Source organism: Paroedura picta, chromosome 14, assembly GCF_049243985.1.
Source record: "Paroedura picta isolate Pp20150507F chromosome 14, Ppicta_v3.0, whole genome shotgun sequence".
Taxonomy (NCBI): domain Eukaryota; kingdom Metazoa; phylum Chordata; class Lepidosauria; order Squamata; family Gekkonidae; genus Paroedura; species Paroedura picta.
In genome coordinates, this window is record NC_135382.1 from 34967286 (window position 1) to 34992007 (window position 24722).

Below are 24722 nucleotides of genomic sequence, written 5' to 3' on the forward strand. Positions count from 1 at the left end.
TCATGGACATCTGGAGGGCCGCAGTTTGACTACCCTTGCCCTAAGCCCCTTAAAGAGCCTTACGCTCTGCCGATACAACTGCCTGGTGATCCTTGGCCCCAAGGAAGCTCATTTGACCTCAACCACGGCCAGAGCTTTTTCCATCCTGGCTCCCACCTGGTGGAACAAGCTCCCAGAGGAGATCAGAGCCCCAGCAGAGCTTAAACAGTTCCGCAGGGCCTGCAAAAGGGAGCTCTTCCACCAGGCTTTTGGTTGAGGCCGACCTGAATTCAGTCATTTCCCATTGGCCACTGAGCTCCCCCTCCCATCAACACCACCACCAACATGTCCATCCCACGGGGCCGTCAGTATGTTGCAGTTAAAATGGACATTCTCACCATGTTTGTTCCATTAAGTTACTGTTCTCCTGTTATGACAGTTTCGCTGTTGTTCAATTTAATATGTTATTTGTACTGTTTTTCTCCATATCCATGTAAACCGCCCTGAGCCTCAGGGGAAGGCGGTATATAAATATATAATAAATAAAATAAATAGGTGCCAGGTTTCTGTGCCCAGAAATCCAGTCATCATGTTAGTTTTCCTTGCACATCCTTACGTAATGTACATAATGTATGTACGTCTTGAACCTGACGTATTGCCTTCTTTTCATTCCAGTGATATTGATTTAGTTGTGTTTGGAAAATGGGAGAATTTGCCTCTCTGGACCCTGGAAGAGGCTCTCCGAAAGCACAATGTAGCTGATGAAAATTCAGTAAAGGTTTTAGACAAAGCAACTGTAAGTCGTTATTACTATTTTCTTTTCACAAATACAACCATGTGGAAAAGGATACTCCATTATAGTTTTTTTGTGCAGCTGCTCTTGATCTGATGGATATTGCTCATTAAAATTAGGAAATAATCATCGCTGTGGCTTCTTCTGTTCTCATTTTTTGTGCACCTTCCCCTCCACCTATGTATATAGAGATAGATACACATATAAGTGGGGATCTACAGTACTTGTGGGATGGAATCCCCCCCCCCCAAGTGCTGCAAATTCCCCCATCTTACACTTTGGGGGCAAGGAGGAGAATCATGGGAAGGAATCCCAGCTCTCTATTGGTTTGGGATTGTATAGGTGTCTCTTATTTTTATTTTACGTCACTCTCGCCAATAAATCCATTTTTCTCTTTCCTCAGGTACCTATTATTAAGCTGACCGATTCTTCTACCGAAGTAAAAGTCGACATCAGCTTTAACGTACGGAACGGGGTAAAAGCTGCTCATCTCATCGCAGATTTTATCAAGGTCAGGGGATAATGTGCAGAAATTTTCAGGCCATCGTTGGAGAAGGCTCACATTTTCATTAGGAATAAGCCCTTGGCAGTGTGGCCTTCAAAGCAGTTTGTGTTGGCCCGGCATGTTCTGATCCTGATAACTGCAGATCTTCCCCCACCTCGCTTTCAATACTAATTAATCTGATGGCGGGAGGACGCTTGATACCCACATTTATTTTAAAAACTGGAGGCAAAGCAGAGGCTGCTGTCAAGGCAGAGAAAACTCTGGCTCTGGTTGAAGCCAGTTTAGTTTCTCTGGGGATGGCAATCTTGAGCAGATTGTGTGGCCTGAGCGTAGGGAATGTTATTTCTAAGGCACCTTCTGTAAGAAGAGCATGAAACAAGGCACAAGCCAGCTTGATATAGTGGTTAGGAACATGGACGTCTAGTCTGGTGAGCCGGTTTTGATTCCCCGCTCCCCCACATGCAGCCTGCTTGAGTGATTTTGGGCTCACCACAGCACTGATAGAGTTGTTCTGACAGAGCAGTAATATCAGGGTTCTTTCAGCCTCCCCTCCCTCACAGGATGTCTGTTGTGGGGAGAGGAAAAGGAAAGGCGATTGTGAGCTGCTTTGATCCTCGTTCAGGCAGTGAAAAGCAGCATATAAGAACCAACTCTTCTTTAAGAAGTTAAAAGTGGGGTCTAGAAAACCAACTCTTCTAGGTTTTGGGTGGAGGGATGAGAACAGTGGTAAAGCCATAAGATTGGCATACAGAAGGTCCCAGTTCTATCCCTGACATCTCCAGCAATTGATGCTAGAGGAGATGCATGTGGAGGAAGATCCAGGACAATATTCTTCCCAGGAGGTTTAGATTTTGGCTCTAACCTCCTATCTGGAGTGTTGTGTCTTTGCATTATTTCCACTAGAGGGTGCCAGAGGGCAATTTTCTCCTCCCCAGCATCTAACACGGGTCCCCAATCTGAGGTCCGCTGGTCACATGTGGCCCCTGACCTCTTTCTGTGTAGCCTTCCAATATGCTTGTCTGCTGCTATCGGGGCATTTCCCCTCAGACCCATACTGTTCTTCCTGTCTCAAGAGGCACCATCTACTGCTGTTCATTTTGTCCCTTTTTTCTGCAAAAAAGACAATGGCAACATTGTTTTGGTCTCTATCGTTCCTGTAGTCTCGTAGCACCAACGAGATTTGTGGTTGGGTTCAGGTGTGTAGCCGTGTTGGTCTGAAGCAGCAGACCAACTCTTCAGTGGTTCCTTTTAAGACCTGATGAAGCATACGTGCTCATGAAAGCTTCCCACCTTATGGGAATAAAGCTGTTGGGTGGGAGTTTTACAGTTTTTTTTTTTTTTTTTTGAATTCTCGTGTAACCTGCCTTGAGTCCCAGGAGGAAGGCAGGCTACAAATAAATTACTTAAAATAAAACAAAACGTTGGTCTTAAAGTTGCCATCGGACTTGAGATTTGTGGGGTCTTTCTGAAGAAATGCGCTTTGATTCCTGAGTTCTTCTAGCCCCCAAAACCTGATAGTCTCTCAGTTGCCTCTGTACTCAAATGTAGCTCTGCTTTTGCAGATACTTTTGTGTCTCTCCCTCCATCTTTGGAGTGTCCCGTCTTTGATGGGCTTCTTCCCTTTCTCCATTAGCCAGCTGTCTGATTAAGAATGTTTTTTTTTAATCCCCCCCCCAAGTTGTTATAATTGCTGCAGATCTGACTCTCCCCCCCTCCGTTTTCTCCTACAGAAATATCCTGTGTTGCCATATCTAGTTTTAGTATTGAAGCAGTTCCTGCTGCAGAGGGACCTCAATGAAGTATTCACAGGTGGAATCGGTTCTTATAGTCTTTTTTTAATGGCCGTCAGCTTCCTCCAGGTACGTCTGATAACGTTTCCTGAAGTTTGAGAAATACCTGTTGGGTATAAGACACGGTGGTTTTGGAAACTGCTGTTTGAAATATTTTGTTCGTTCGTTAGATCAGGGCTTTGTGAAACCCCGGGGTTTCCTGGAAGGGTTTTCCCGAATGGGTAGGAATTAATTAATTTTTAATTAAAAAAGTTGAGAAAGGCTGCTCTAGATCTTGCCTGGCTTCTATTAGGAAATGAAAGGTGGGCATAGACCAGGTTTTCTCCAGTTGTCTCCCCTCCAGCTACTGACCAGACCTAGAGCGGCTTAGCTTTGGATCTGATTTTGCTGGAATAATTGATTGTATATATCAATGTAATTTGCCTATTTTTAGATATTGTTTGGCAGTCCCTGAAAGCGGGATACAAATAACTGGGACCCTGTTTTGGTTGCCGATACGATGGGAATGAAGAAAAATACCCAATAAATTTGAAAAAAAAAATCTTTATATATTTTTGCCAATTTGATTTCGATTTTTGATTCATCATTGGGCACATACCTTGAGCAGAGGGCTGGGCGAACAGAGAGGCATTCAAAGCCAAACAACCAAATGCCAAGCTGTGGAGTGGTCATCCTACATTCGGGGGGCTACCACAGAAAAAGCCCTGTGCAGCGCGCGTTGCCTTCATCCTTTGTGGCGATCCTTTGGATGCACATCATTTATTCAGTTTTACACTTGTGTTGGGCGTGGGAGGGATTAGAGCAGGGGTAGTCAAACTGCGGCCCTCCAGATGTCCATGGACTACCATTTCCATGAGCCCCTGCAGGGACTCATGGGAATGGTAGTCCATGGACATCCGGAGGGCCGCAGTTTGACTACCCCTGGATTAGAGTATTATTTGTCTTGATGGTTCCACAGAGCCTCTAACTGCATGTGAGTGAAGAGTCAAATCCTGAACTCTTTCAAGTAGAGATTAAGCGCATGGAGCCGTTCAAATCCCTCCCCTTCCCCTCCTGTAATTTTGCAGAGAGCTTGAGCAATTTTATTTTTTGGCCCAATGGGCCTTAAGTGGAATAATGCATTTGTGCTAAACCATAATCTTGCATTTTGCACTGTGAGCTTTTTTAGCGATGGCTAGCAAAAAAACAACAACAAAAAATTAAGAGATTGTTGTGAGAATATTTGAAAACTATATATATATTTTCTTCCTACCAGCTGCATCCCCGGGAAGATGCCTGTACGCCCAATGCCAACTATGGCGTCCTTTTAATAGAGTTTTTTGAATTATACGGGCGCCATTTCAACTACCTGAAAACAGGCATCCGAATCAAAGATGGCGGCTCGTACGTGGCCAAGGACGAAGTGCAGAAGAACATGCTGGACGGGTATCGGCCCTCCATGCTCTACATCGAAGACCCGCTTCAACCAGGTATCTATTTATTTACACTGGAATTTATATTCCACCCGCCCGTCCGAAACTCGGGGGCAGAGTACAATAATATAAACCACTTATAAATTGTAAACAATACAAGATAAATTTAATATTGATTAAACCTTAAGATGGTAAAAAACAAAATAAATGTATTAAAATTGCCTGTAATGCCTTGTCTTATGGGGCATAGGAAGGGGAGGGGTTCGTACCAAATAACGTTAATTAAATTTTTTAGCTTGGCGAAGTCGGATAAAGAGGCTTGCCGTTTCCGACGTTACTTCAGGCCTCAACCGCAGGCCTGGTGGAACAGCTCTGCTTTCCAAGCCCCGTGGCTGAATACTACTGCCCTCCTTTTAAGGCTGGGATGAAGGGCCTTGCCATAGGGAAGGGATCCTTCTTTCCATGCAGCAGGTCCCCTGTTCGGTCCCTGGCATCTCTGGTCAAAAGGCATCAGCTAGGAGATGATGTGAAAGGTCTCCATCTGAGATTTCAGAAAGCCACTGGTAGACAGGCTGGACCAACCATTTTCAATTTTGTGACTGTGGAGTAACCCCCCGAAATAGTTTTCAGGCTTCATTCCAGGGGCCCCAGAACTGGGTCAGAAGTGATGTCACCCTGCCAGGCTTGAAGAGGACTGGGTGGGGAGAGAAAGATTGGGGCAGAAGTAGGTGTCCCAGGTTCTGCCTCCTTTCCCCGGCATGGGAACCACGGAAGAACACCATTCCCAGGTCAACAGAAGCAGCTAGTCATTCCAGGAATAGCGTGTGGCTGAGTACATTAAGGCTGGGGAAAGGCCAGGGAGCTCTCAGGGGCTCTGGTTGGGAATCCCTAAACTAGATAATACTAACCTTGATTGACCAGTGGTCTGATTCAGCCTAAAGCATCTCTCTCTCTCTGTCTCTCTCTGTGTTTTCAAGTGGGGTGGTGACCAGGACAAATGCCCTCCTCTTTGCTCCCTTTTACCTTACCATTTGCGATGTGCTTGTTTTTATTGAAGGCAACGATGTCGGGAGAAGCTCTTACGGTGCCATGCAAGTGAAACAAGCCTTTGATTATGCATACGTCGTTCTGAGCCATGCAGTATCGCCAATAGCTAAATATTACCCCAACAACGAGAGCGAAAGGTAAAAAGTTTTCTCTGTTGAGTCAAATCCATTAATGCTGCGTGCCTCACCCCCGCCTACACATGCACACGCTTGAAATGTTCTACAGACCTTTTCTTTCTCTTTAAAATACAGCATATTAGGAAGGATCATCAGAGTAACGCAAGAAGTGGCGACGTACAGAGACTGGATATCCAAGAAGTGGGGGGTGCAGAATAGCACGGAGACTTCGTGCAACGGTAAGCCTCCCCAAGGAACGGGACGGAGGTGTTGAATCCAGGGGGTTCTTCTGTGTGCATTTGGGACCAGTCCTTTGGGTCCACCCCAGTATTTATACTTTGCTATCTAGGGCCTGCCCTGGTTAGCATTTGGATTCGAGGACCACCAGAGGACTCCAGGGTCGCGACATAGAGGCAGCCAATGGCAAACTAACTTAACTTTAAACTACGGTTAAAGATAAGACAAGGTTCCTCGAGTATAGTTATTTCATTGTTAGCTTAGGCCTTTTTTTAGCCTCGCTCATTGCGCAAGCACCCAGCCGCCTGCAGGGGGCCCCGGAGAGCTCCTAAAAGAGCCGTTGCCAAAAAAAAGATTGAGAAGGGCTGATTTGGAATGCAACTCTGAACAGTGCGAGTCAAAGCTTGAGGCCGTGTGTATTTCCACTTACACAGGCAACAGTGCCTTTTCTGGAGTGGAAGGTGTGGGGAGAGCATTCCAGAGAATCCCTAGTTTGCGTAGCTTGTGCGTATCACAATTATAATTGCGTGTTCATGCAAGAAAGCACTTATGGGAAGCTTCGTCTCTTGCCTACTAGAACAATGTGGCCCTTGCACTACAGAACCCTAAAGATTGAAAAACGAGCCTGGCTCCTAAAGTTTTGGGCTGGCTTCTAAAGCCAAAGAAAATGTCTCGAGGCCAGGCTCCTGACAGGGAACCCCCCCCCCCCCCAGATATGGAAGCGCCTAGTGAACTGCTGCTTACGCTGTTCTCCAACTGCCTTCGTCCCAGGGAACGGGGTGACGTTGATAGTCGACAACCAGCAGCTAGACGTGTGCAACAACAACCTTTCCGAGGAGTGCGAGTCGTTAGGAAAGCCCAGAAGTAAAACCTCCGAGACGCCAAGCAAGCACTCGTCGAACTCTTCCTCGGGACCTCTGTCGTCATCGTCGTCTGCACTATCCAGCTCCAGCGACGTAGTACGTATTAAAAACTTTCTGAGACTGAACGGGGTGGCTGGCACCCACGCAGAACGCCCGCTTGTGTCCAGTTGGAATTTGGGCCTTTCCCCAGTACCCTGATTCCAGCAGCTGCAGAGAGTTGTGAAGGCCAGTGGTGGCGTATCCTTTTGGGGTGCCCGGAAGATGATAAAAAGCATCCGTTGAGCATGGGAAGCCCTGACCCGGATAGCTCAAAGGCTAAGCAGGGCCAGCTGTGGCTGATATTTAGTTGGGAGACCCCCAAAGAAGCCAAAGGGTTGCGATGCAGAGGTGGGCGACGGCAGACCACCTCTGAACATCCCTTTACCTTGAAAACCCCACGGGGTGCCCGTAAGTCATATTTCCTATCACCCCCCGTAAGTGGGGGGTGATAGGAAATAATCTGCCTCTCCTCTCCGCACGCAAGAATTGCTTTCCTCGCATAAGCCTAGGGCTCTGGAGCCAAATATGGCCCAGCACCGAACCAAATAAGAGTGACGTATCTTGGAGAGGTTGGTGGGTTATTACCAATTATTATTACTATTAATTTTATTTGTGTAGCACCACTCTCAGCCATCCTTCTCACGGTGGTGTACAACAGTAGAAATCACAAAACCATACAATGAAACCGATCTGACAACCTTTCCAATACCCCAATGACCCAAGTCAACCCAGTAACCCAAGGTAGGCTTAATGCCTCGGGGGGTTCACAGAGGAGGGGCCCAGTAGACCTCCCCTGCCCAGGCCTCAACTGAACGCCTGGTGGAAAAGCTCCGTCTTGCCAGTACGGAGACGGATCCTATAGAGGCGCATAGCGGTCAGCCGTCCCTGGCGCAGCTTTTATGCCGATGCCTTTAAAACCAACGGTGCAGAGTTCAATTATGTGGAATAATTACTTATTAAAAGAGTCCACGTGCCCGTCGCTTCCTAATAAAGGACTTGCAATCACAAGTGTCTGCACTGTGGACATTGTATCAATTATTAATCGGCACATCTGCTCTCCGTCACGTCGGGCTTCCGAGTCTCAGGGCCACAGACGGGCTTCCTTGCGCTGCCCTTTCGATCTCTTCCTCTGAGTATCGGTACAGTTTGGCTCTTTGTTTACACGCAGCCGCAGGCCCCTGCCGAAAGCAGCATCCAAGAGGGCAGCTGTTTCCTGAGTCGTCCCCTTGCGATGGGGCGAGGGAGCATTTGGGGATGGGTTGGCAGGGCCTTTTCATGCTGCGCCCCCATTGGCCGGCTTTTTTCTTGGCAGCCGTTGCCCGTCTAGCAAATGTTTGCTTAGGGGAGTGAAGCAGAGGCCTGTTTGTCTCCCGCCCTGGGTACCAGGTGCTCCTGGAGGGTATGAGTGTTATCAAAATGGCCTTTGCAGCGATTTGACATTCAACCAAACGCACGCCAGCTTGCCATTTGGAGTGGAAATTTTAGCTGAGGAGCATTTACAGAGTGGCTGTGGTAGATCGCAGACGAGAGCCTGAACAGGGCTTTGCATCTGTTTGTTTTTGTTTGTTTCTTTCTTTTTATTGAAGAAGAGTTGGTTCTTATATGCAGCTTTTCTCTACTTACTATGTAGCAAGCCAGGTTTGATTCCCACTCCCCCACATGCAGCCAGCTGGGTGACCTTGGGCTCACCACGATACTGATAAAGCTGTTCTGACTGAGCAAAAATATTAGGGCTCTCTCAGCCTCACCCACCTCACAGGGGGTGTCTGTTGTGGGGAGAGGAACGGGAAGGTGATTGTAAAATGCGTTGAGACTCCTTTAGGTTGAGAAAAGCGGCATAGAAGTACCAATTCTTCTTCTAACCTGCTTTGAGACTTCTTCAGGTAGTGAAAAGCGGGTTATAAAAGCCCACTCTTCTCCAAAATGAAGCGGAGTTTGTGGCCATTTTAAAGCTTCAGCAAAGGTTCATTTCAGCAGATGCTTGACTTGTGTGCTGCCTCACCAGCATCCAGTGTGTTCCAACGGCTGGCCTCTTATCTTTGACAGGAGTCTGACGGGACGCCATGCAAAACCCCTAAACAGCAGGGCTGCCGTCAAACGGCAGCCAACCGCACGGTAGTTCAGGACATATCGCTGGTGCCCCCGCCGTCAAGTGGGAAAACACCGAGCAGCCAATCAGCAAACATATCCGGAGTTGCAAACAAGTCACAGGTGAGTAGAACGCCCCCTCCACCCCCTCCTTCTCTCAAAGTCTGAACAAATCTCCATGCTTTCTTAAAATGATAATTTTCTGAGGGCTTTGGTTCAGGATTTCTTGCACTCGGGTCTAAAAAATGCTGCGACCTGTCGTTTGAAACACAGGCAAGGGATTTTTCAGGGGTTTCTTCTAGACATATATCCCCTTTCAATTTTTGTTTTTGTTTAAGAGGCTTATTTATTTACATGTTTGTGCCCCAGCTTTTTCTATTCCTCACCACACTCACACACACACACATTCTTAACAAATAAAAGACCAACAGCCTTTTTCAGTCTTTTGACTGTGGAGGTACCAAGCTTTGAGATACCAGGAAGTCATACCAGCTGGCCATGACTCCCTGTCGCACCACAAAGGTTTAAATGCCTGGGTCGCATCCCCTGCAAGCCCCATCATTGGCTGGTTTAAGAGGGGGAAGGTCAACCTGCCAAGGGTAGAATTTTTAAAAACTTTCTTTACTCTTACCGCCACCTTGACACCGTGATACCGAGGTTGGGAAACCCTGTAAAATGATTATGATGATAGCTACCCACAGTTTGCGGTGGGCAGCCATGTTGGCCGGTAGCAGGAGAGCAAAGTTTGAGTCCAGTGGTGTCTTAAAGACCAACAAGGTTTCCAAGATTCCAGGTTCTGAGCATCAAAACTCCCTTTGTCTTATACCTGGCAAACACCCGATGAAAAGAGCTTTGACTCTTAAAAGCTTATACCCTGGAAATATTGTAGGCCTTTAAAGCACCACTGGACTGAAATCTTGCTCTCCCAGGCAAGCCAAAGACACTCAAAGCACGGAGATGACCAAAATCCTTTCTAGCATCCTCTGTTGCCCCGAGTTTCGCAAGACTTACTGCACACCAGCACCCCATGTTGTTGTTTATTTGGTCACGGGAACACAGCCTGAATATTCAATGGCGTGCTCACACTGCTTCTGATCTTCCTTGACAGCATGGATCTACCCGGTTGTTCCGTGCTTCTTCCAACAAAGGCCCAGCGAATTCAAGCCACGGTACCTCGGTGACTAACAAGCAACACCCGGGCAGCAAATCACACCAGTATTACGGGAAGAAAAGGAAACACAAGAGGGACCCGGTCCTTTTGGACCTCTGTAGATAGTTTTCCTCTTTGGACAGTGGACTGTTCTTCTGAGTGCAATGACCTCGTGCTAGGAAGATAAGTTGGACAGTGACTCCCCAGGTCTCGTCTGGACTCTCCCAGGACTGTCAGGGGTGGGGGGTTGGGGACGACAGCGTCGATTAGCAGTGTGTTATGAGTTTTCCAGCTTGCCACGGAACAAATCATGAAGATTGACAACAGCAACAAGAGAAAGGGGGGGAGGGCAGGGAAGAGGAGGAAAAGGCCATTCCCGGTAAGGCATATGCCACAACAGGGTCGTTTAGGATCTAAAAGCTTGAATGTAAAATAAACATCTCCTCACAGCTTTTATGATGGCCTCATCAGGGTGTAGGACTCAGTGTGTTTAGGGTGGGCTTTGGCTCATGGACTCGGAATGGGACAAACGGTTGAAAAACGAGAAGAAGGAAAAAAAATACACCTGTATTTTGAGGGAAGCCCAGACTACAAAGGAGAGAGAAAGTAAAAAAAAAAAAAATTCACGCATGATAATTTTAAAATTATTTTTGCATATATTTACCATTTTATTGTGTCTCTATAGATGACCATATAGGAAAACAAAATGGACCTTTATAATAGTGGCATTTGTTAAAATACTTTTTACATAACATTACTGTTTAAATGGTAGAAACAATTTTTTTGGTTGTTGTTGTTCCCACTCTCTTGCCCTCCCCACTATTCATTTTTTAAAAAAAAAGAAAATATTTGAATTTGTCAGCTTAACATCAAACAAAAACGTAGTGATTTGCGTGGCTCAGAAATCGTTTTCTTTCTCCTTGACCACTGAAGTAGCACATTGATGGGTCTGCACAAGTTTCTTCTTGAGGAGGGGGAGGGAGGGGAGAGCCGGGGTTGGGGGGAGAAGGATATGTTTTTTTAAAAGGGGCGTCCCATGGCCACTCTGATCTCAGATTCCTTGGTGGGCAGAAGAATGAACTCTGGCTTTGTGTCTGAAGTGTTATCCTCACATGCAATGGGGTATTCTGGATATCCCCCAAAGGTTCTCTCTCTCTATTCTCAAAGGAAATACAACTACCGGGGGGGGGGGGAGAGATATGTGGAGGAGACACCATGGCTCCGCCCTCTTTTGTTGCATTAAAATAAATGAGGGTTGGTTAGTAATATCTGCATTTCAGAAACTCTGCTAAATCCTTTGCCTTCCTTTTGATTTTTTTTTCGTGCCTTTTAAATCTTTGTCCCTGCTTCTTCTTTTTTCCTTCCCCTCTTTGTTCAATTCATTTTTTAAAATGACCTTTCAGAGAGGGAAAAAATGCTTAAAAAGGAAAAAAATTGTCTTTTTTTTTTTTTAACTCGAGCGTTTCGCTTTGAGGCATTTTTAATCTACCCGTTAAGGATTAAAACACATCTTCAATAATGAAAATAAATTTGTATTGCCGTCTTGAAGAGCTGACATTTTTCTCATAGCTTCTGTGTTTTTACTGGATTTTGTCAGTCTTTCTCCTCCTTTCGAGCTGCCCCCACCCAAGAATTCATAAAAGTTTGGGTGTTCCTTGATTTCAGCCATGCCGTTAAAAACACTAAAAAGTTCATGCTATGAATGCAAATGGGAATGTATAGAGTTGTAGTCACTTGCAATTTTTGGGGTGGGGGTGGGGGAGGAAAAAAAGGAAAAAAAAAGATTTGGAGCACTTTAATGATTAGAATGTAAAGTGACATTTACTGTAACTTTTTTCTTTGAAGAGGAAAGTTTGTGTGTGTGTGTGCGTGTGTGCGGAGTATGGAAGGCTGAATTTGGTGTATCCGGTCTGAAAAATGATGATCCTTTTATTGAGGAATAATAGCTTTTAGATGTTTCTTTTATCGACTGCAGACCAATCTGACGTTTAATAAGCACTGATGATCAGTGCCAAAGCTTTTTAAATAAAATAATGCAACACGACCAAAACTGTCACGACTGAAAAATTCTATTATATCTATGTAAGACAACACTCAATCTGGTCAAAAGCCTTTTTATTTAAAAAAAAATGAATATGGGGGAGGGGGGGACAAAACATTTCTACCTGTAACTAATGCTCGAGGGCACTAAGCAAAAAAAGAAAAAAATTGGAATGTTGATGGCATGTTAAATTTTTGATCTACATTTTGGGGGGGGGGATCATTTCTTTTTTTAAAAACACCTGGATTTGGGATCCTGGTATTTAATATAAGAGCGTCACATTAGATCGGGTAGTCAAACTGCGGCCCTCCAGTTTTCTGTGGACTATACAATTCCCACGAGCCCCTGCTCGTCTGGAGGGCAGCAGTTTGACTACCCCTGCATTAGATAACGTATAAATATTGGCGTTAATTTTGGGTGGGTGGTAAAGGTGTAAACCAGTGGTAGCCAAATTGGTTCTCCAAATGTTCATGAACTACAATTCCCATAAGCCCCTGCCAGCACAACGTTGTAGTCCTTGAACATCTGGAGAAGCACATTTTGACCACCCCTGGTGTAGACCAAACTTCAGCTGCTTCTGGGGAACAAATTCTAAATTGTATTAATCCCCATATTAGCGACTGTTAGCAAAACATTGGTAATGGATGGGGTAACACGTGCATCCATATTGCATTTTACATTTTTTTTTAACCATGCTGACTTCTTTTCGTTTTTTTGAGAATCTCCCTCTTTGTTGAAAAGAAATTTTCTTTCAGAATGGGAGTGGCGGGAAGATAATCTTGATTCCATTAGGAATCTTAGGTTTGCCTCAATTTATGGTTTTCATAAATTTTAATGGAAAAATAGCTTTTCCGGGACTGTAAAGTTTCATTTTGGTAAACAGTAACTTTCTAACTAGAGGATGGAAGAAGAGCAGGAAGGAATAAACTGAGGTGTTTACACTGCCTCAAACTGACCAGCATTGTATTAATGGGGGGGGGGGGTACTAAATCTTCCAAATCTTTTATTTAAACCGAACAGTTGAACTGTTTGTTTTTTTCAATCTGAAATAAAACAAACGCAAATCTCGAGACCTTTTAAGTTTTGCCTGCTCATTTTTTTTTCTTGTACATTTCATCTCTGTATTTGACTTAAGTCTAATTCCTTTTGAGTTTCGATACTCTTGTGAATATTTTGTGAAATATATATAAATATAAAAATATAAAAATAAATGTTTCAACACAAGAATTTTTATCACTCGACATCGGTTTTTTTTTGGAAACGCATGTGATTTTTCCCACCCCTCCCACCTTTTCTTTATTTCCAGCCTTCACTCCATAGAATCATAACACCTGGTTGCTGAATCTTGGGACTCACCAACAGGTCCCTGATAGCCGGCTGGATGGATTCCTGTCCTCCCAGTGGAATTAAATTTGCCTTGGTGAGACTGTTGCCCATACTGAAGTGAGAAGCAGGTAACTGGGCTACCGTGGAGAGGCATCTCTCTCTCTCTCAATGATATAGGCTTGATATCAGGAAAAAATTTTTCACAGTCAGAGTAGTTCAGCAGTGGAATAGGCTGCCTAAGGAGGTGGTGAGCTCCCCCTCACTGGCCATCTTCAAGCAAAGGTTGGATACACACTTTTCTTGGATGCTTTAGGATGCTCTGGGCTGATCCTGCGTCGAGCAGGGGGTTGGACTAGATGGCCTGTATGGCCCCTTCCAACTCTATGATTCTATGATTCTCCCCCCCCCCCCCAAGGCTCATGGCGGTTTTACATGAAAACACAGAAAACTAGAATTACAAGTGCCAATATGGAAGGTCCTGGCATCTAATCTTACACAACAGTACTTGCCTTTCGGCCGTGGGAACTGAGACATTGCTTTCCCAGCTTCATCTTTTTGCATGCTTAACCGTATGTTCCGAAACCTTTTATCCAACTGTATTTCAAGTGAGGCACGTTTTACAGTCTGCACAGCACCCGGGCCACAATTCAGAAGGCTCTGACCCGAATTGTAATCAGACTCGATCCTCTGTTAGGAAGGGTTCTTTATTATTATTATTGTTATTATTAAATTTATTAACCGCCATTCCCGAGTGGCTCGTGGCGGTTTACAAAAAGTCTGGCTAAAAAGCCATTAAAGCCCCCATTAAAAGGGACTATCACAACATCTACAACAACAATCAACAACAGCAAACACGGCGGAACCCTCAACCCCTTCTTCTACAAGAGGGAGGAGAAAGGAGAGGCCAGCCAGAATGGCATTCGTTGCTGACATCAGGGGGGCCCCAATTGCACTTCCTGTACTAACCTGGCCTCAACCAAAGACCTGGCGGAAGAGCTCCGTTTTGCAGGCCTTGCGGAAGACGCCAGACACAGCAGCAAACCTCCTTGGGGATTAATATATTCTAGATTAGTGGGCCCCATCATGAGTGGTACACCCCCCCCCCCCCGTGGTTAGTGGAAGGATCCAGAGGGGCAGTGAGGAATTTGGATGCAGTTGGCAGCAGTCTGATTCTTCTTCTGGGGCTCTTTTCATAGCGAAAGTCTTCCAAGGTGCCTTATTGTTGCCTGACTCTTTTTTCCCTTTTTTCACTTCCTGCATTTTTCTTCTCCCCCTACATTCGTCAGTAGAATACAGACAGTTGTATGTGTTCTTCCTTGCTGAATTTGCTTAAGTGTTCTTTGCACTTAAGCGTCCCCTTCTGCTTCACTGCATTAAATAAGCTTTACGTGTAATGGATTGTTGCTAGCCAGCCCTATCTTTATGAGGGTCATTGCCCTGGAAAACCTCGACAGAGCTGGCACCAGCCAAAGCCAAGTGCAAAGATGAGAGCCATCACTTCTAGACCCCTTTCAACCCATCACAGTGGGGGGAGCCCAAGTTCTCCCAGCTTGGCTGCATGGGGAGGAGCGGGGAGTCAAACCTGGTTTCCAGATTGCAATTTGTCTCAACCACTATGCTGGCTCTCCCAAGGTAGGCTTGGTATATAATAAAGCCAAGATAGTCTGCCCTAGGGTTGCCAAACTCCAGGTGGCGGCAGGAGATTTGGTATTGCACCTGATCTCCAGGTGACATCAGCTCACCTGCAGAAAATGACCACTTTGGAAGGTGGACTCTATAGTGTGAGATCCAATAGTGCAGTCCATCCCCTCCCCAAACGCTGTCCTTTTCAGGGTCTACCCTCAACCCTCCAGGTATTTGGCAGCCCAGAGGTGGCAACCTCTTCTTGAAGGGACACACACCTAACTCTGACAACCTCTCCTCCTAAAGCCACACGTGTCCCTTTTAAAGGCCTCATTATTCTGTCACTCCCAGAGGATACAGGGAAGCCCGTGTGCCCAGGTGGCTTCCAATCAGGACTGGACAGATCCAGGGCAGAGAGGTGCAGGGAAGAACCTCCTCCGTCCGAGGCAGTCAGCCCCCTGCAAATCCCAGCACAAAGAGGCGACATCAGAGGAATGTTTCTGCCTCTGCTCATGTTGCCAACTCCAGGTTGGGGAATTCCTGGAGATTTGAGGGCTGGAGCCTGGAATGGGCAGAATGGGCAAAGGGGTGTCCCTGGGGTGTCCTACCCTCTATTTATTTGTTTGTTTATTCATATTTATATACCGCCCTCCGCGAAGCCCCAGGGCGGTTTACACAGAGCTGAAAACTACACATGGAACCCTACCTACAATAGCTTTAACATTAATACGATGAGATTCCAATGGGTAGCCGTGTTGGTCTGAAGTAGCACAATGAAATCAGAACTCTGATTTTATTACTATTAACTCTAGAGCAAACATCGCCATGGAGATCCGTGGCCAGTCCGGGGGGCCTCCAGGCACCGCCTGGAGATTGGCAGGCGTCCTCTCCGCCTGCGATGGAAGGGGCTGGCCGCGGTGCGCGCCAGGAGACGAGCCCAGACGACCCGCCCGCCCGCCCGCCCGCGCCCCCTCCAGGCCGCCGCTGCCCGCCCCCTGCCGCCTCTCCCCCGCGCCGAGCGCTCTCTGCGGCCGTTCCCCGAGGGCGGCGCCGCTAGAGGGCAGGGCAGGGCCGGGCCAGTCCGGGCCAGGCGTGCGCTCCGCAGCCGCGCCTTTCCGCTTTGACTCAGCGGGGCCGCCTGCCTTGCCTCGCTGCCTTGCCTTGCCTTGCCGGCCGCCCCTTCCAGCCGCCGTCGGAGGTGAGTCTCGCCTCGGCCGGGGGCTTCTTGCGCGCGGGACGGGGGCGCATCTCGGCCGGCCCCGACGGGGATGCCCTGAGAGCGAGCGGTTCCTTGCGCGCCCAGAGACGCCGCGTTGATGGGGACGGTGGATTGCGCTCGGATCGCCTCCCTCGACAGCTGGAGGTAGGCTTGCCAACTCCCGGCGCCCAAAGTCCCGGAGATTGGGGAGGGGGTCGAGCCTGGGGCAGGGAGGTTTGGGGAGAGATGGCACCTTGGGGGAGGAGGATGCCGCGCCGTCGCCTTCCCGAAGCAGCCCCGCTGCCCCGGAGAAGGGACACAAACGCTTTAAAGAGGCAAAAGAATGGATAAACCAAAGATTTATAGAGTCTGTCGTCATCCCGGGAGATCGCCAGTCTCTACCTGGAGGTTGGCAACCCTAATTGAAGGGGACACCGTTTGTGCTCTTTTGGGGGGTCGGGGTGAAAATGGGTGCAGGACTGGCCCTGAAAACGTGCTGTGAAAAAGAAGGCTGTCTGAACGTGTGCAGAGTGCAGTGGTGCCATACTCCCCTCTCAGAGGTTTGGGTTTTGCTGGGCAGCCTTAAGCAGGGGCGCCTTCCAAAATAAACCACTTGAGCATTTCGTCAATTGGGGGGGGGGGCTCCTTCTTGTGGAAAAGGTGCCTCTGAGCATGCTTGGAGTGTTTTCTCCTCGCTCCCGAATGTGCTTAGTGTGTCTGTGTGTGCTTCAGATTACACAGCATCCCTCCCCTCCTCCCCCGGCCAAAGGCCTATTGATGGCTGTAAACCACGCGTCTGACACATGTTGGATTTTATTAGCTGATTTCCAGGCTGCGGACTGGTGATTGGAAAACCTTCAAATGTAGGGTTAGCTGGTAAAATGCCTGGCCCCAGATGGGCTTCAGGTGGCTTTGAAGCAAGGCAGGCGTGAGCTGGGGAGGAAGGAACAGTCTGGGCAGGCTGCAGGCGGACGCTGCTGATCTTTCCCAAAGGACCCCTTCCGAGCTCCTCTTGACCGCCCTAAAGGTTAGAGCATCTTTGGGCCTTTGATGCTCCAAGACTCAAAATGGGTGTTCTCAGTTCATAGAAGAATCGGTTTCCATTTCTAGTCCGACTGAGACGTTCTGGTTTCCGGTCTGCCTCAGAGTTCACCCGGGCTGCTTAGCCCAAAGACCTGGGTTTGAATTCCAGCCGGAGGACGCCTCTGAACAAACCGTCTTGCCGTGCTTTGCCTTCCCTTCCGGATTCCGCACGAGGGGCCCCTAGGTATGTGGGCATGTTTGCAATTAAACGGTTGGCAAGTTCTCGTATCTGCTTTTGGGTGTGATCCTTGTATTCTGTGGGGAAAACTGATAAAAGCTGGAGCGTCAGGAGCTCTCTCTCTGTCTTGCTATGAAGTCACAGCTGACTCAGGGTTTTTAAAGCAAGATAAGTTCCGCAATGGTCTGCCTTTGCATGGTTTTACGTTACAACCTTGGACTTTCTTGGTGGTCTGCCATCCAAATATTGAGTAGGGCCAACGCCCGGGCTATCTGGAGCAGCATAATTCACCTCTTGCTTCCCTCGATTTCCTCTCTGTGAAGCTGGGTAAGGCTGACGAACCCATTTTAAAGAATCTGAATTCATTAACGGCGTGGCTTTTGAGGAGTGGATTCAGAGTAGATTCTTTGTAATTGGCCCTAAGGATATTCCATTCACGAAATCATTAAATTACCCTCATCTTCCGTTCGGCCTTAAAATCCTCTCCGAAGGAAATCAGTCCACAGTATCGGTTAAACGTGGGTGTTTGTTTTAAACAACTTCTTGCTTGGACCTCTTTCCCACCTGTGCATAAGCCGTGTTTGGTTATGTGAAGGAGATCCTTTGCTTAGGCTCAGAGGCAACGTTTCCATAGGGGTTCATGCAGGCAACCCAAATTAGGTGTTAGGGCTCGAGGCGTGCCTTAGGACGGTAGATCGAAACAATACAGCATGATGTAAATGGGCGTTCTGAAGATATTTTTGGAACTTAGCTTGGTGAAGTGGTTAAGGGCGGCCCTGGGCTCGTCACAGTTCTCCTAGAGCTGTTCTCAGAGCAATAATACCAAGGCTCTTTCAGCCCCATGTCCCTCACAGGGTGTCAGCTGGGGGGAGAGGAAAGGGAAGGAGATTGTAAGCCGCTTTGAGACTCCTGCAGGTACTGAAAAGTGGGTGTAAGGACCAAATCTTCTCCTCTCCCCCCACCCCCCTTTGGTTACTCTGTCTTCTGGGATGTCGTCCACGGCATACAGTCAGGCGGTACCTCTTCACAGGGGAAGAGCCTCATAATTAGTATTTTGCTGTGTCCGTGAAGTGCCAACAAGTAATTTCCTATTTATGGCGACACTATTAATTAATGCCCTGCAAAACGTCCTCTCCTTCACAGCCAACGGAGAGCCGCGGCTCCCTTGATCGAGTCAGTCCGTATCTTGTTGGGTCTTCTTTTTTTTCCGGCTGCCGTCAGCTTTTCCTGGCGTTCCTGCCCGCGTCTGGAGGAGCAGGCCGGCCCACAAAAGCTTCGACCCAGAATTAAACTGCCTTGGTCTGAAAGGTCCCCCTGGACTCACACTTTGCCTTTCTCTGCCAGCCTTGCCTCATCTTGCTGTGGCCATGCTACGATAGCTGCAGTAGGGTCATTTTAACTTCCAGGGAGAGTCTGGGCTCTATAGGATCTCGAACTTGCACGTTGGTCTTTTTGACTCTCCAGGGTGTTTGTCAAACTCTTCTCCAGAGCCACGTTTCAAATGAGGCAGGAGATCCACCCGTGGCATGTTTCACGTAGAAAACACAAACGCAGGCACTCCGTGAGTGGTTAAAGCGTATTGTCACAAAAAGTGTGGTTCTAGTCTCTCTCTCTCTGCCTCCGAGCTTGCTTCTGCGGGGCCGAAAAGGAACAGCCGCTGGGGTTTTGTTCAAACAGTTGGCCAATCTGTGCTATAATCTGCCCAATACCGCACTGTTCATTTCCCTTTTTCAAAACTCATTTCCTTTTGCTGTAGCCCTCTCTGCATTTTTGTAAGCCTGCAAATATTAAGTGTGTCTCAAAATAACAGATGGGGAAGTCTTTCTTTGCTTTCCTTTCTTTTCTTTTTAAAACGGGGGTTAGCATCTGGAGCAAAAAAAAAAAAAAATCCTGCACTTTCTGAATAAGGGCAGCACCTGAAGAGAACGCTCTCTTCTAGAATGAAAATCTCTTCCCAAATCTTGATTTCTTGAAACATGCTTTACTTTGCTGTAAATTAGCTTTCCTAGTGCCGCGACCCTTTAATACAGGGGTAGTCAAACTGCGGCCCTCCAGATGTCCATGGACTACAATTCCCAGGAGCCCCCTGCCAGCGAATGCTGGCAGGGGCTCCTGGGAATTGTAGTCCATGGACATCTGGAGGGCCGCAGTTTGACTACCCCTGCTTTAATACAGTCCCTCATGTTGTGGTGACCCCCCAACCATAAAATTATGCAAGTGTTCTTTCACGGGAATTAAACCGAAACTGACCAATGGCGTGAAGATCCTTTGTTCAGGACTGTATATAAATTGTTTCCCCCCCCCCCCCCCGGGGTTTCTCGGTTCAGCTCTGCCTCTTGTCCCACCATGCCGATCTCGCTCTTTTCCGCTGCTCCAGTCAGACAAACCCTCTATCCCGATCCACCTCGCAAGGCTGTTGTGTGGATGCCCCCTCGCCCCGCCAAGCTGCTTGCCCTGCCGCAACTCTGTGAAAGGGTCATTCGACCCCCAAAGGGGTCCCAACCCCCAAGTTGAGAACCGCTGGTGTAAATGAATACTTCTTCCTTAGAGGGAGGGGATGTTTAAACAGGCAGCATACAGGGGTAGTCCACCTGTGGTCCTCCCGATGCCAATGGACTACAATTCCCATGAGCCCCTGCCAGCAAACACTGGCAGGGGCTCATGGGAATTGTAGTCCATGAACATCTGGAGGACCGCAGGTTGACTACCCCTGCGCTACACCATTGTCATAATGACTCTCCTCTCCAGACAGGAAAATTCAAGGAAGCCGATGATGACGGTATTGCAGTATCCAGTGACATGTGTAAATAAACATCGGACATTGGATTTACTGGAGAGAGATGTGTTAGTGGCAGACCTGTACTCCTGTAATATCTTCATTCAGGCATCTTGTAGTTCTCCCCCCCCCCAAGTGGGGCTATATTTGGGGTGTTTCAACATAGATTACTAAACCTCGTTCTAATAACCATTTCCACTGTCCTTTTTCAAACGTGTTGTTTAACACTTGTGAATTCTCCTTGCTTCCTTCCAGGCTTTTGGAAACGGTCTTGATTCTCTGCAAGGAGATTAGAAGCTCGTTTATAAAAGCTGAAGTGGAATTAATCATTAAATCACCTTTGAAACTGCTCCATGTAGGATTTTTAAAAAACAGAGAGAGAATGAGCAATTTCACAGGAAGGTATCATCTTGACAGGATCCCGGGGAAAGTAGGAGAGAGAATATAGAGAGACCTGGTTTGAAACGGTGTGTCTTCGACTTGCAAGCTCCATATAATTACTGCATTTAAAAGAACTGAATTTAAATCAGTATGGAAATATCATAGGCCTTTTTTTCTTCAACGTGCTCTGCTTCATCACTCGTTTTCCCGTTTTGCAAAGGGCGGCTGAGATGTCCCCTGAAGTTGCTGTTGGTAACACGATGGCTGAGCCCCTGAGTTCCAATCTTTCCTCGGCCTTCCTCAGGCCTTTATCTCGTAGCGTCTTTGACATCTGCAGTGTGAAGATAATCACACCGACTTGCCTTATGCCGAGTGTGTGTCAGTATAGATTGTAAGGATCGCTGCAGGAAGGCATGAACGGTGCATGAGTTCTGGGTATGATTTAGGTATATTATGCAGGAGTTGAGTTAGATCCGCACCAAGGGTTGTTGGGGGCAGCCTGGCAAAGAGGGGGAGATCGGGGGGAAGGACAGGACATGGAGAGTAATGGCAATGGTGTGGTATCACTTCTGGGGTTCTCCCCGGAAGTCATATTACAACTCTCTAGGAATTGCTGGGAACGCTATAGTGAAGTCTCAAAATGGCTTACATTCATCTTCCCTTTCCTCTCCCCACAAAAGACACCCTGTGAGGGAGGTGAGGCTGAGAGAGCCCTGAGAATACCGAAGAAGAAGAGTTGGTTCTTATATACCGCTCTTCTATACCCGAAGGAGTCTCAAAGCGGCTTACAGTCGCCTTCCCATTCCTCTCCCTACAACAGACCCTGTGAGGGAGGTGAGGCTGAGAAAGCCCTGATATTACTGGAGAAGAAGAGTTTGTTCTTATATGCCACTTTTCTCTACCTGAAGGAGTCTCAAAGCGGCTTACAGTTACCTTCCCTTCCTCTCCCCACAACAGACACCCTGTGGGGTGGGTGAGGCTGAGAGAGCCCTGATATCACTGCTTGGTCAGAACAGCTTTCTCAGTGCCGTGGGGAGCCCAAGGTCACCCAGCTGGTTGCATGTGGGGGAGCAGGGAATCGAACCCTGTTTACCAGATTATTAGCCACCACTCCTAACCACTGCACCAAGCTTGCTCTTTCTGAATTCTACTCCTCCTTTATTCTCCTGGATAAAATGCTTCTTTCAAGGAAGGACTCTATGGTATCACACCCCACTGAAGTCCCTCCCCTCCCCAAATCTCCAGATATTTCCCAAGGCAGAGCTGGCAACCCTTTCCAGCACCCCACTGTAATTCTTCCGAAATCTCAAGACCCACCTGGGGGATTGGCCAACCCACCCCCTCGCTGTCTACAGCCACATGTGCCCCTTTTAAAGGCCTGATTGTTCTGGAATTACAAGCCAAGTTCTCCACTCCCTTTCCCCTTTTTGGTACATTTTGAAATCTGCTCTGGTCTGATATGTAATCTCGAATCTTCAAGCGGATGCCGATAAGGTTTGCCATTGTCTCGAGGCTCCTGGATTTAGGAGGGCTGTGGGTGCCCACCCACCCCCCTTTAGTCACAAGAATGCTTTACCTCACTCCCTGATTAGTTTCTTCACTAGCTAATTGTAAGGAGTTTGTCAAAAGCCTATTGAAAGTCTAAGTGAAATGTCTCCCGCCGGGTTCTCCTTTCTCCTCTCCTTCGGCTGACATTTTAGAAACAATCTTTGTCCTTTGTAAGGCCTCACAATGGAGGACCTCAAAACGACTTCTCTGCTACTACAGCTACGCACTTCGGCTTGGAAGGAAGTCCCGTTTGATCCAGTGGGGCTTACTCATGAGTAAAGGCGTGTGGGATTGCAGCCCGAGGTGAATACGTAGTCTGGGGTCTTTTCTTTTCGTAAACCATGGCCTTTGCCCGGTGGGAGACGAGAAGGGTTCTGACACTCCTTCTTTCCGGAACTTTAATAATTCATTTATTTATTTATTATATTTATATACCGCCCTCCCCGGGGGCTCAGGGCGGTTTACATAATAACACAAGAACAATACATGGAACAGTCTTATAAAACATTTGGGTAACGGTGCCATAATAACTGATAATCCTAGCAAATAGGACAGCTGTCAATTTAATTCCTCGCTGCCTTTATAAATGTGTCGGAACTGGGCTGAAAGAGGAAAAACGGGTCATTCGGCACATTATGATGGCCATGTGGAGGACTCCTGGAAGCTGAACACAGCCCATGAATGTTTAGCTTTTGACAGGTGTTTTCCTGTCGTCTCTAGACCTCAGAAGGGCCAGTAATAAGTCTGCGGGTTTGGTAGATGCAGACACAGCTCTTCAGAAACAGCCAGCACTTTAATAACTCCAACCAGAAACACCAAACGCTCACCAACAGGACACGACGACTTAAATAAACCTGTACAAGTCCGCCAAAGAATCAGATTGGTTCTTAACGAGAGCAGGTCATTGGACAATGGGTTCATGTAAAGAGAGACTCTGATTGGCTGAACTATGATCCTTTGTTAGCATAGTGGCTGGCATCGCCACTATGGAATCTGTGTACATTTGTCTGACTGTCAGCCACTTTGAGACGCATGGAGCTTGCTGGGTGACCTTGGGCCAGTCCCAGTTCTCTCAGAGCTGCCTCAGCCTCACCTACCACACATCTCCTTCCAACTGTCCGTCCCCTGTTCTCCCCACCCACCCCCGTTTCCTCTCACCGAATAAAAGGAAGTCGGATCATTTGCTTTCGGGTTTCGATTCGTGTCACTCAGCCTGTAGCTCATTCCGTCCTGTGGTTTTGATGACCAGTGCAGAAATGTTCCTTTTGGCCTCCTGATTCTGCTTTTGTGGGGCTGCTTCCCTGGAAGGTAAGGCGACCAGATTGTCCCACTTTTGGAGGGACATCTGGGGGTACCTGGCAAATTGTACTTGTGTATGAAATTTAAAATACACACACACACACACACACACACACACACACACACACATATATATATATATATATATATATATGCATATATATTGTACCTGGGGGTACCTGGCAAAGTACAGGGGGTACCTGTACTTATGTTGAAATTAAAAATATATATGTTACAAAACTATTTTTGCGTTCTATGCATTCTATGAAACTTCTTGTTGCTCCATATAGACCAAATTTTTAATCAAGAATAAGGTGACCAGATTGTCTAAATTTTGGAGGGACATCTGGGGGTACCTGGCAAATTGTACTTACGTTGAAATTAAATCTATCTATCTATCTATCTATCTATCTATCTATCTATCTATCTATCTATCTATCTATCTATCTATCTATCTATCTATCTATCTATCTATCTATCTATCTACCTACCTACCTACCTACCTACCTACCTACCTACCTACATCTATCTATCTATCTATCTATCTATCTATCTATCTATCTATCTATCTATCTATCTATCTATCTATCTATCTATCTATCTATCTATCTATCTATCTATCTATCTATCTATCTATCTATCTATCTATCTATCTATCTATCTATCTATCTATCTATCTATCTATATTACAATACTATTTTTGCATTCTATGCATTCTATGAAACTTTTTGTTGCTCCAGAACCCCCCCTCCCTCCCCCCCGGTCAATGGTGTCCCTCTTTACCAATGTTAAAATCTGGTCACCTTCCTGGAAGGAGACATTGGGGGCAAGTTTGGTCCTCATGCTTGGGCTTTCAGATCGTCGGCTGCTTATTGCCAAATCAGAATAAGGATACTAAGCCGGTGGATTGTGCTGCAGTTACTCCAGCCAGATACTCCAAAAAGTCTAGACGTTTGAAGCAATAAACATGTTTTGCAGCATGGAGCGTTCTGATCTGGTGAATTTCAGCGGTTGATTCTCCCCACAATCCTGCCGCTGCTGTTTGCCTTAGACTTGTATGGATTTCTGACCATTCCCCCCCCCCCTTGCCCGGTAATGCATCGCACAGTTTTTTTGCCGGACTGCCAGGAATCTGTTTCAACCACAGCGTTGTACTTTCCTTGCTTTTCCCCAGAAATGTCGCCTCGGGCTGCTAAAAGTACTGCTAGAAATTGAGATTTGTAAGCCTGGTTGGGACTGCTGAAATGGCA

At 47.1% G+C, this 24722-nt stretch overlaps 2 protein-coding genes across 8 annotated transcripts in view; both read left to right on the forward strand.

Moving 5' to 3' along the window:
* Positions 1 to 13287, forward strand: part of TENT4B (terminal nucleotidyltransferase 4B) — a 35499-nt gene extending 22212 nt beyond the window's left edge. The window contains exons 4-12 of the mRNA XM_077309776.1: positions 655 to 775; positions 1176 to 1283; positions 3008 to 3136; positions 4323 to 4536; positions 5537 to 5663; positions 5778 to 5881; positions 6651 to 6838; positions 8828 to 8992; positions 9978 to 13287. Coding sequence (XP_077165891.1) covers positions 655 to 775; positions 1176 to 1283; positions 3008 to 3136; positions 4323 to 4536; positions 5537 to 5663; positions 5778 to 5881; positions 6651 to 6838; positions 8828 to 8992; positions 9978 to 10145 — 1324 coding nt within the window. The 3' untranslated portion in view covers positions 10146 to 13287. The remainder of the gene's footprint in view (positions 1 to 654; positions 776 to 1175; positions 1284 to 3007; positions 3137 to 4322; positions 4537 to 5536; positions 5664 to 5777; positions 5882 to 6650; positions 6839 to 8827; positions 8993 to 9977) is intronic.
* A 2804-nt stretch (positions 13288 to 16091) lies between these two features.
* Positions 16092 to 24722, forward strand: part of ADCY7 (adenylate cyclase 7) — a 69027-nt gene continuing 60396 nt past the window's right edge. For 3 of the 7 annotated variants that reach the window (XM_077310116.1, XM_077310115.1, XM_077310114.1), the window contains exon 1: positions 16115 to 16372. The gene's annotated coding sequence lies outside the window, so the exon portion shown is untranslated. Of the gene's footprint in view, positions 16373 to 17353; positions 17475 to 17646; positions 17796 to 23354; positions 23482 to 24722 lie in introns of those variants that run through there. The other 4 variants (XM_077310109.1, XM_077310111.1, XM_077310110.1 and 1 more) reach the window with 4 other exon arrangements.